Below are 11,751 nucleotides of genomic sequence, written 5' to 3' on the forward strand. Positions count from 1 at the left end.
ATTTAATTGATGATCCCATGGAGGGCATCCAGGACAATGAATTGCTTCTGTAGCATCAATTAATGCTGAGGCTACAGGCCAAAGGGTTTTAACAGTACAGCAGAAGGCACTTGTGCTGATTACACTACAATGCAAACTGCCTGAGAATTATGGCTATTATATTAGCATTATAAGTAGGGGGTTGTTTATTTTTTAAGGCCACGTACAAATTATTCAATCGCAGCTTTTTTTAAAATAAACCTCAACACTTGTCTTTCTTTGACTACATGGCTTGCAGAAATGGGACCCCGTTGGTTCGAAGGGAGTGTAATCATTTTTGAATGATTTGATTGATTTGTTTTGGTTTTATCTGATCTGCCTGGGATGAGGACTGGCCAGCACTAAGGATGTCCCTGATGATTCCTTGCCTACACAGTTTTGTGATTCATGATGCTATACCTGGATTGTAATATGGTTAGTTAGTTTACAATGAGAGCACTAAGGCAAGACTGCTGTGCAAACCCTTCTAAATGTTGATGTGCCACAGCCCAGCAAAGCATCAAGCTCTGATGGTTTTTTTTTTTTTTTTCCAGAACAGCTGAAAACTCAGGTCAGCTGGAGTTGTGAGTGCTCAGCATCTTTGGAAGGAAAAAAAAAAGACCATTAGCATTATTTATTTATTTATTTATTTATTTATTTATTTGTGGTAGTCCCCACTATGTGCTAAGCCCAAGGTGCTCACAGTCTAAGGAATAACCAGTGGAAAGAGGTTAGAGGAAGGGGAATAACAATAGGCAATTTATATGCAAGCCAAATTGATTCACTATGGGCTGCACAGCAGAAGTGGGTCATTAAAAGGGACTCTGCAGATAGGGTAGCGGCCTTCCCTTATTGTGTGTTCATATTCACTGTGGAGTCAAACGTACAGTGGTGACTTGAGCTTAACTCTGCTCTCTTTGTAATATTTAATGCCATTTCTTTTCAGCTCTCCCAAAGGACAGCACTACCCCAAGATTTTATTTCTATTGGCAAAGAGAAAACATAGATACCGTGTCCCACAATAAAAGGTTGCATTGTGATTTATGCAATTAACATCACTGGATCCAGTGCAAGAATTACAAATGTGAAATTTCCAGCCCTACTCTTTAGAAGCTCAGGGTCAGATTCTGATCTCTGTTTCTCTGGTGTGAGTCTGGAGGAAATGAAATCAGAATCTGGCCCACATCATATTTTGTAAGGAAAACCTGATAAACCCATGAACGGAGTTATGAAGAATTGATCCTGCTTTGTTTTGGGCATAATATTCGTAAACCATCCTCTGGAGAAAAGATATGGCTTGGCGCTTTCACTGTGAATCACTTACAAAGCGGGGAAATGAAAGAAGTATTGTTGATTGTTAGGTTTTGGTTCTTTTTTTTTTTAATTTGCAGGCCTATGTGCTTTGTGAAGCAGCTGGAGATTCCTCAGTATGGGAGCTACAGGCCCAACATGGTTCCAGCAACCCCTAGGGCCAACCTGGCCAAGGAGCTGGAGAAGTACTCCAAGGTCACCTTCGATTATGCAAGTTTTGATGCTCAGGTTTTTGGCAAACGCATGCTTGCCCCAAAGATTCAGACTAGCGAAACCTCACCGAAAGCCTTTAAATGTAAGTTGGGACAAGCGAGGGGTTTGGTGCTGAGTGCTCCGTACTTTATCAGCAAATATCACAGGCCAGAAAATACTATGGCTCTTGGGAGGGTGTGTTTGAGTGAAGGGGATGGGACAAATAAGAACAGCTGTCTATGGAGTCCTTAGCCCAAAGTACAGTTTCTTTGGCTTCAGCTTTGGGGAGAATTGCATCCAGCCTTGGGTACGTTCATCTGAACAATAGCTATAGGTGGGATAAGTTACACAGTAGCCTCCAGTTTGTCCCCAGTATCTTACAACTCATATATATTCCTCCATTCATCCATCTGTTTCTATTCTAGCTAGTTGGCTTATATTTGATCTCTTCTCTATCTGATATCTAACTACGATATTCTGTTTGTCTCATGTATTATATTGTATTAATCATACACCGTCTAGCCATCGGTTATCTAACATCTTATCTATCTTATCTACCAAGGATTTTGCATGACTTGGCAGAGCCATTGACCAAAGGAAGCCTCCAATTAAATGCATGTATAAAATGAAATGATCAAATAACCCCCGTGAGGATGGATCTTTAGGTGTAGGAATTGAGATGGACATGGTGGGCTAAAATTAGCAATCGTATGTTACACCTCTGTAGTGGATGGCCAGTGCAGACTGATGCAGTTTCACTGTTTAATGTTCCTACTCCATTAGTCTCCACACATGCATGCTGAATCCATCTTTTAAAGCATAAAAAAAAAAAAAGATTTAGGAAACCAGTTTGCAGAAGTCAGCAGCCTCAAGAGGGCTTTCTCTTTGTAGCTAATCCCACTTTCAGAGTCCTGTTTAATCCTGACGCAGCTGCTCTCTAAAAAGTGCTCATGCTTGAAAGCATCCTGGTTGTTGCACTACAATGGAAGCTCCCTTTTATTACAGTACTAAATCTGTAAAGGATCAGACAATGAAATTGGATGGAGGCCAGAGAGCACAACTGCCACTGTCATCCTGGGTTAGGGCTGATGGAAAAGTAATTTGTTTCCCAGCACAAGTGATTCTGCTGCTGAATAGATTGTGTTATTTGCAATATTCGCAAAGAATTTTCAGGGTAATTGTACTGACAAAAATAATTCCAGCAGCCCCACTAGGATAATCCCTTCTATTTTTTCTCATCACTCATTTTTACTAATTTGCTGATTGCAAGTCCATTAGTGCTAGCAATACTTATGAAATGGAAAAGCATCACTGAGTGTACAGTGTGAAATTGAAATTGGCATCTCACCATTCTGGATATTGTCAGGTTATGCTTGCAAATACCCCGACCCCACCAAAATACATGGATTAAACTGGACTGAAATTAAAAAAAAAAAAAAAAAAAAGTAACACACAAGAATAACCATTTGGGCAAGACTCCCATGGGTTAATCAGAGCAACAAGATTAATATGATTGCCAATCATAGCAGGCAAATCTGTTCCTTTCATTAAGGACTTACTTTAAAGAGCTCTTCATCCAGAAGGATGTGTGCACATAACTCCTATTAATGTCAATAGGCATTATGCACACTCACAATGAGGGGGGGAGCCGTCCTCGAAAAGATTAGCAGTTTATATTGTCTTATTTTTAGAGTTCATAATGGGAATAATAAAATCATTTTGCTTTGCTATGGCACCTTCATCTGAGCTTGTCAAGCTCCTTTGCGAACATAGGCCAAATCTTACAAGCCTTTCGCAGGCAAAACTCCCTCTGAAATTAATGGGAGTTTTGGTTGGATAAGGGCAAAGGAAAAATTGACCAAGAACTTCAGGATCTGGCATGTAAATTTGGAAGTACAGAGCCCATCCTGCAGCTGGATCCATGTGAGAAAACCCCTCCGGCTACACGGAGACACGGAGTTTCAATGGGAGTCGAGGGTGCTCAGCGCCTGGCAGGGTCAGACTCTGTATATAGTAATGTACAGGGCAATGTAGTTCTAGACAGCATGAATATATTCTAGGAGATTTAGTTCAGCTACACCAGCTGTCAGAAGAGCCATATTTCACTGCTATCATCATCAGAAAGTCACATTTTATAGCTGTGACTGGCGTGGTTTTGCTGTTAAATGTGATTTTTAAAAAAAAATACAATTATATATGTTTGTATAATTATATGATGTAAAAGTTTTGAGAAAGCAAAGGAGAAAAAAACAGGTGAAGATTCACTATTGTTTCCCCTTTGAAGCCCTCAGGATAGTAGAGGAGTATGGTTTTAATGAAGAGGGCTACAGTATTCTGGGAATTTGATGGTGCAGTCAGTTAATGCAGGTTTCAGATTAGCAGCCGTGTTAGTCTGTATCTGCAAAAAGAACAGGAGTACTTGTGGCACCTTAGAGACTAACAAATTTATTAAAGCATAAGCTTTCGTGGACTACAGCCCACTTCTTCGGATGCATATTTATTCCCCTCTATATGCATCCAAAGAAGTGGGCTGTAGTCCACGAAAGCTTATGCTCTAATAAATTTGTTAGTCTCTAAGGTGCCACAAGTACTCCTGTTCTTTTTTCAGTTAATGCAGGAACCTTTCACCTTAGCACACCTGAGCTTGAGTCCCCAGCTGTTAGCACCTTCAGTTCCAGGAGCACTACATTTGCTGACAGGTTTATAAGAAGTAAAGGGTTGCCATAGCAATATCCATATACACTGAAATCAGTGGCATGGAGTTGATTTGCCTATAACACTCATGTGTAAGTTATATATCAGCCCTGTATTGTTCCCTTTTTGCAGCTAAACCTTTTCCAAAGGCCTCTTCCCCCAGCCACAGCCCTTCCAGCAGTTATGTGAAGAGCACTTCATCTTCCTCTACAGGCTTCGACTACTCTCACGATGCCGAGGCCGCACATATGGCTGCCACCGCCATTTTAAATCTCTCCACCCGCTGCTGGGAAATGCCAGAAAATCTCAGTACCAAGCAGCAGGATCTTCCCAGCAAGGTGAGCTTGACTGCAAGGAAATGCAGGGGGCTGAGGGAAAAATCCACAACAGCAAAGACAATGTAAACGGGACACTGTTCAAAAAAGATCTTCAGGTAATTAACTTCAATGTACTTAAAACCAGAGCTGGTTGAAAATCAGAATTTTTATATTTTGACATCAGTTTTGACATCAGTTTTCATCCCAAATCAGGACAAAATGCCAAAACTTTACACAGAATAAAAGGCTCTGAAAAGTTTTGATTTCCAAAATGGCAGAGGGGAGACTCTGATGCATGGTGGGAGATGTAGTTCTAGTCAGGAAGCCCAGCCAATAGGGGAGAACAGGAACAGGTGGCATCTTAACTACAGCTCCCATGAAGCACCGCATCATAAGAACATAAGAATGGCCCTACTGGGTCAGACCAAAGGTCCATGTAGCCCAGTATCCTGTCTTCTGACAGTGGCCAATGCCAGGTGTCCCAGAGGGAATGAACAGAACAGGTAATCATCAAGTGATCCATCCCGTTACCGATTCCCAGCTTCTAGCAAACAGAGGCTAGGGGGACACCATTCCTGCCCATCCTGGCTAATAGCCATCGATGGACGTATCCTCCATTAATTTATCTAGTTCTTTTTTTTGAACCCTGTTATGGTCTTGGCCTTCAAGTGAATGCAGGATATTGTCAAACTGACCTTCAATTAAATGTTTCATTTCGATTTTTCCCATGGTGGGTTTTTTTTGTTTTTGTTTGGGTTTTTTTGCAAAATGGAAAATGTCAAAGTTGAGGAAGCCAAATTTTCTGTGGAAAAAACATTTAGAGAGAAAATTCCTGACCCGCCCTACTTGAAGCCTAGATGGGACTGGTACTATTGGAGCTTGACTTCACAAGCCCCTGGTATGGCAGGGAGTGGAGCACTTCCTTAGTAGTACTGCATGCTTGTACTTCAAGCAACAGAAGGCGCTTAGCACCATCAAAAGGCACTGAGCACCTTGCAGAATGAGGCCTAACCTGAAAAATTGGGAGTAACACGCTGGCACGCTAAAATAATGAATGCCTGTGCTAGCTCCATTGCCACTTTTGCTGTACACTGTACATCTTTTGCCTATTCAGCATGTCCTGTTTTGAAGAAAAAGTCCTTGATTGTTCATTTGGAAAATAGGTCAGTATCCACAACAGTGTCTGTAGAACATGGTATGGAGACGTGACTATACAAAGTCCCTGTCCAAGACAAGCATCCCTTCCAAACAGATGTTGCATTCACTGCTGGGACATATTCACATGGGACATTTCTGAGAGGAAATCCCATTCTGCTCCATTCCATCCCATTGACTGTCAGAGCTTGAAGAAAGCGGGTGGCATGCTGGTGCCCACTATTCCATATTGCTTTAGGCCCCTGACTGTCCTGTAAAGCAAAAGACACACTCCGAAAACTGATTGTAGTGGCTCATTGAGAATCTTGTCCCCAATCTTTCAGTCTATGGACATTGAGGTGGATGAAAACGGGACGCTGGACTTAAGCATGAACAAGCATCGCAAACGAGAGAGCACCTTCCCCAGCAGCAGCAGCTGCAGCAGCAGTCCCAGTGTGAAGTCCCCAGATGTGTCCCAACGCCAAAACAGCACGAGTGCCACTAGCAGCACCATGACCTCACCCCAGTCCAGCCAGACCTCCCGTCAGGATGAATGGGATGGCCCCATTGACTACACCAAACCAAATCGTCAGCGGGAAGAGGAGCCAGAAGAGGTGAGCAGTGATGGGACCTTGCAGTTAGGTCCCTTTTCCACTGAGATGCAGAGAGTGATCTGTAGCAATAAGTTTCCACTCTAGAGACCAGTGACTCTTGGCTTCCTGGGGCACTTTACACCCATTGACTTCAATGGGGGAAGAGTTAGGCCAGTGCTGAGTACTTTGGAAAATCCCACCCATACTGTGTTTAGTTTTACTGTCTGTCTGTCTCTCTCTCTCTCTCCCTGCCTCCCTATCCTTTTTCAGCCTCTCTGTGTTCACTTTTCACTCTGCCCACTCCATTCTCCAGTTCTCATTCTGTTTTTGTTAGTTGTTTTCTTCCTCTTTCTTGCTCCTTTTCTCATCATCTCTCCCGAGTAGAATGCAGACATGATAAGGTTGAAGTTGCATGCACATTTTAAACCCTCTGGCCCAGATCCCTGGGTCCAAGCAGACTGCACCCAGCACAGGATACAGGGTGAAAGGGGAAACAGCTCTAAGCCACCTTTCTGCCACCCTAGTCCTGGGGCTGAATCAGCCACCCAGAATAATTTAGAGCAGGGGTCGGCAACCTTTGGCACACGACTCGCCAGGGTAAGCACCTTGTCGGGCCGGGCCAGTTTGTTTACCTGCCGTGTCTGCAGGTTCGGCTGATCGCGGCTCCCACTGGCCGCGGTTCGCCGCTCCAGGCCAATGGAGATGGCAGGAAGCGGTGCGGGCCAAGGGATGTGCTGGCCGCCACTTCCTGCCGCCCCCATTGGCCTGGGATGGCGAATCGCGGCCCGTGGGAGCTGCAATCTGCCAAACCTGCAGATGTGGCAGGTAAACAAACCAGCCCGGCCCGCCAGAGTGCTTACCCTGGCAAGCCGTGTGCCAAAGGTTGCCGACTTCTGATTTAGAGCAACCTAACAGCTGCTCTAAATTATGCAGATTGGAGTGATCCCTTAGGGACTGTTCCCCCCAGCCAGGGATCACCCCAGTACAGCATGCTCAGACCATGCCCCCTCCTATCCCAGCCTGCTCAGGAAAGCCCTTCTGCAGTAGATGGCATAAAGCTGGCTATGCCCGCTTTGCGTCCCCTAGGAATTCTTTAACATCACATTAGGGCCCTTCTCCTTCTCCTGTGTGTCACTGGAGTGGGGCGGAAAGGCTGGAGCTGGGGACCAAGATCTGACCCAAAATGTGCAAGTGGCTGCAAGGTCAGGCAAAAATGAGTTTCCCCACTCCTGACTGAGAGGATTGCAGTGTGAATTAGTGAGCCAAGCGGAGGGGAGAAATAATCAATTACTATAAACCCAGTGGCCTCATTCTGATCTCAGTGACATCAGGGTAAATCAGCAGCAACTCAAGTGAAATGACACTGACGAACATCCAGTGGGAGCGAGACCTGCAGCAGGGACTGGACGTTTAGAATTCCCGACAGGAAGGATGATCCAGTGAGTAGGGTGCTTGCCTGCAACTTGGGACACCTAGGGTTAATTCCCTGCCGCACCAGAGACTTCCTGTGTGACCGTAGGCTAGCTGCTTAGCCTCTCTGTGCCTCAGTTTCCCATTTGTAAAAACGGGATAAAAGCACTTCCCTGCCTCCCAGAGCTGTTGGAAGGATAAATATACTAAAGATCGCGAGGCGCTCAGATGATGGGAGCTATAGAAAGGCCTACGATATATAGATGGACTCTTTTGATCCCTCAGCCCTGCCACGTTCACAGGATGTAGATCAGTAAAGATATTATTCCCGCTGGTTTCTTACAGTCAGAGCCCACAGCCCATTCTTTTGCCTCCTCGGAAGCAGATGAGCAGGAAGTGTCAGAGGAGAACTTTGAAGAACGGAAATACCCCGGGGAAGTTACCTTAACCAACTTCAAGCTTAAATTCCTTCCCAAGGACATCAAGAAGGAGCTACTCACGTAAGTCCTGCCTCTTTGACAGCAGAGCCAAAGTGAAATGTATAAAATGCTCAGGACAGCCGGGAAGGGTGGGGAGGTGGGACTCAGTTTTAAAAAAAAACCACACAACTAAAATGTTCAACATTGTTTCATACTGTGATGGTCTTATTTAATCCAAACACTTCAAACCAAAAGCTTCAAGAGAAATCTCATCCTCTGACTACTTCTCATTATCAGGATGAAGTGTTATCCCAGATGGTCTTCCTGGAACTGTGTAATGATTAAAAGAACCTAGCTGAAAGTTCTGTAGTCCCAGGATTCATGAAAGTGTCTGTGAAAACGTAATTTCCGAGACCATTTTCCCTATATATTTCCCCTTAAAATTAATACTTGTACAGTGACTGAGGGAAAGAGTTTGCCCAGCACCCTGCCTTCTCAGGTATGAGATGCTAAACTATTCTTTGAAGTCAATGTGGCCAAGGGATCTTGGTACCTCCCAGCTGGTGCTCAGAACCCAGTGCATCATGCCCAGAGTTGAAAAGGCAGGTAAGCAGGCAGTTTTGCAGCCATCTCAGGTAGTGGAACAGTGTTTTCTGGCAACACAGAGCAGTGAGTACAGTTCCCTTGAAGAAAGCTATAAAGCCCTACAATGTATACGATTGAAACAATGCAACTCTATACTATTGCACTGTGTGCTACATTTGAGAGGGCCCTGAACCAAACCCCAGACCTGAATGCCCGTAGAAACTTGGAAAGTTTGGATCCAGAACTTTTCAGCTGGATCCCTCTCCTTAGGAGAAGATGAAGAACCCTGGATCCGTATTGCTCATGTGAACAAAAGGGAGAATTCAGATCCTGATCCAAACATTGCAGCTTGGACCCAGCTCTACTCTAAAGGAATGCTGGAGTAAACTGTTCAGATGCAAGGTGTGGCAGGCTGATTCCCAAAGTAAAGTAATCTTGTCAATGGAGCTATTATTCCTAGGCTTATTTCCAGAGTAACTCTGACCTTTGTAAATATAAGGTAGGAAGGGCACAACAAGCCTTCATTTCGCTAACCTCTTTCAGTCTAGCTCATTATTTGGCTATGCAAGTGGGAGGTTTGAAGGGGAGTATTTGATGCTGGGAGGAAATGGGGGATATGTGGAAGTCCCAGGTGAGCAGAGGAAGAGGGGAAAAAATACTTCCTACATGAGCAAGACACATAACGAACCCCATAAGCAAAATTTTAAAGTTTTTTTTCCCCCCAGAAATGGTGTGAGCATCAATTTCTGGGGTGGGTAAGCCAAGTTCTCCCTGACCCCTGGCAGTATTCAAAGAGAGACTGTTTCATAGCAATGAACAACTCTGGAAAGGAATCTTCCTGGTGTTCTAGGCAGCTCCAAGCTTCCTTTCCATACCAGGGACACAAGTCCTCTTTGATCCTTCTGCCATGAACTACATGCACTAGATGCAGCCATTCATGAGCAAACTCACTTGTCATGTAGATTTAAGTTTTCATGTCCATGTGCTCCCCTTGCATCACCCCAAGATGCTGGTAGCAAGTGTCTGGGAAAGTGTTGCCCATTTCTGTCATGTTTATGGCCACCGTACCCATACAAGTTTCTAGTGCCACACAGCAATGTATATTGTTGGTTGAACATCTGTAAATTAATCGTAGTTCCTGTGATGATATTTTTTTTATTACTGTGAGGGGGACTTTAGGTTGATTTTCCTTTCTGTATCTTGGTGTGAGTAACCTTTGCATGTGCCCCTTGTCCCATAATGCAGAGGGAGTGGAGGCAGCAACAGCAGAGGGTATAAAACAAGTTGTTTTGTGGGGCATCAGAAACGGGAGTCCCAGGACCATCATCATGGACAAACTATGAGGTAGTTGTCCTGCCCTAGTACCAAGAATCTATCCAGTTCCTGTGCACTGTGTATTGATGTGGGTTGCTTCTTTCTGTGTTCAGAGTACAGCCATCTCCTTTCCCCCAACCCATTCTTGATATTTCTACCCTCCCCCACCCTCAAAGGTGCCATATTTTTCAACCCTCTGACCAGATCCTGTCATTATTGTTTTGTGCATCTACCGTGGTTGCTCCAGGCTGGTGCAAGACACTCCCTCCCCATAAGGGTTGGGGGCATTGTCTTTGCAGAACTCCCACAATCCCTTCAGCTTGGGCAGTTAGGGATAGGACCAGGCCCCAAATTTGGAACCGTGAATAATAGCGTCTAATGCTATCATTAAGTCATTGGGCTTGTTTCTATGTAGAGAGCTGTACCATGGCTGGGCAAGCTGTGCTATGGAAGGGCAGGGAGGGAGGCCATATTACAGGAGGGCCGAGGCAGACACAATGCCTGTGGCCTGCTGTGGGAATTCACTGAGAAGCAGATCTTGCACCTCTCTTTTGGAGGTGTAGCTTGTGCTCCCCCAGCACTGGCCTGGAGGCTGGTGGGCTTTCCCAGCAGCCAGGGAAGGGAAGCAAACTCCACGCCCAAGTCCTTCAGAAGTCCCTTTCCTCAGAGTGCTTTTTATTGTTTACCAAGATAGTCAGACAACAGAATAAAACAGCTCTGCTGAAATCACTGACCATAATACCCAAAGGCCTCAAGAGGTCACGATCTTCCCTTGTGATACCCCTGGATCCAGTTTCTTCTTCCTTATATACTCCACCCAGACATGTGACAGGCAGGGATCTCTCAACCCTTTCCAAGTTGCTGCTTTTACCTGGTCACATGGCCTCATTCCACTAACCATGGCCATGTCCAAACCCATTTGGCATATTGACCACTGCTAGTGGCACTCTGGCTCTCCCAGCATTGGTCCTTATGGAGCACCAGGGATGGAGGAAGATGGCTCCCTAAAACCCCCAGCATACCTTGCAAACCCATGAAGGGGGGGACAAAATCCAGCCCAAAGTATTTAATTAGCGCTAATTCCCAGATATGGTCCTGAACCCAGGAATCCATATTTGAAGACTGTGTTTGGCTACTGTTATAGTAAGCCCCACCATAAGCAAATGTAGCTGTGCAATCACATGCAGCATTATGGATTTTATTTCCTGAATACCACAAACCACTACATGTGTCTCATTGCCTATAAGATTCCTTGGGAAGCAGTGGGAAGGTAGAGAGATATAAAACAAAGCCAGGATAAACCATCTGTCTGCAGTATGGCCAACTCAAAGTGTTCAAGAATGATGAGTGAAGCCCCAGATATCATGAGATTTATTTTTTAAATTGAGGTCTTTTAATTTGCCTTCAGGTGATGGAACATTTAGGATTCACATTTTCAAGCTTTTCTCTGCAGCCTTGAGTGCTAGAAACCGAAAGAAAGCAAGCTGTAATAACTAGACCATCACTTGTCAGGAATGGTCTAGTTTGGGGGTCGGCAATGTTTGGCACGCGACTCGCCAGGGTAAGCACGCTGGTGGGCCGGGCCAGTTTTATTTACCTGCTGATGCGGCAGGTTAGGCCAATCGCGGCCCCCACTGGCCGCGGTTCGCCATCCTGGGCCAATGGGGGCGGCGAGAAGCCGCGGCCAGCACATCCCTCACCCGCACCGCTTCTCGCCACCCCCATTGGCCTGGGACGGCGAACCGCGGCCAGTGGGGCCCATGG

The 11,751-nt window shown here is 45.2% G+C and overlaps 1 protein-coding gene across 7 annotated transcripts in view; it reads left to right on the top strand.

Annotated features, from left to right (window-relative positions):
* MYT1 (myelin transcription factor 1) overlaps nucleotides 1–11,751 on the top strand; it is a 109,502-nt gene that overhangs the window by 70,237 nt on the left and 27,514 nt on the right. For 3 of the 7 annotated variants that reach the window (XM_034787544.1, XM_034787547.1, XM_034787546.1), the window contains exons 11-15: nucleotides 1,410–1,624; nucleotides 4,348–4,553; nucleotides 6,011–6,280; nucleotides 8,015–8,169; nucleotides 9,919–10,017. In XM_034787544.1, the coding sequence (XP_034643435.1) occupies nucleotides 1,410–1,624; nucleotides 4,348–4,553; nucleotides 6,011–6,280; nucleotides 8,015–8,169; nucleotides 9,919–10,017 (945 nt within the window). The remainder of the gene's footprint in view (nucleotides 1–1,409; nucleotides 1,625–4,347; nucleotides 4,554–6,010; nucleotides 6,281–8,014; nucleotides 8,170–9,918; nucleotides 10,018–11,751) is intronic. The other 4 variants (XM_034787550.1, XM_034787551.1, XM_034787548.1 and 1 more) reach the window with 3 other exon arrangements.

Source organism: Trachemys scripta, chromosome 12 (assembly GCF_013100865.1).
Source record: "Trachemys scripta elegans isolate TJP31775 chromosome 12, CAS_Tse_1.0, whole genome shotgun sequence".
In the NCBI taxonomy this organism is placed as follows: domain Eukaryota; kingdom Metazoa; phylum Chordata; order Testudines; family Emydidae; genus Trachemys; species Trachemys scripta.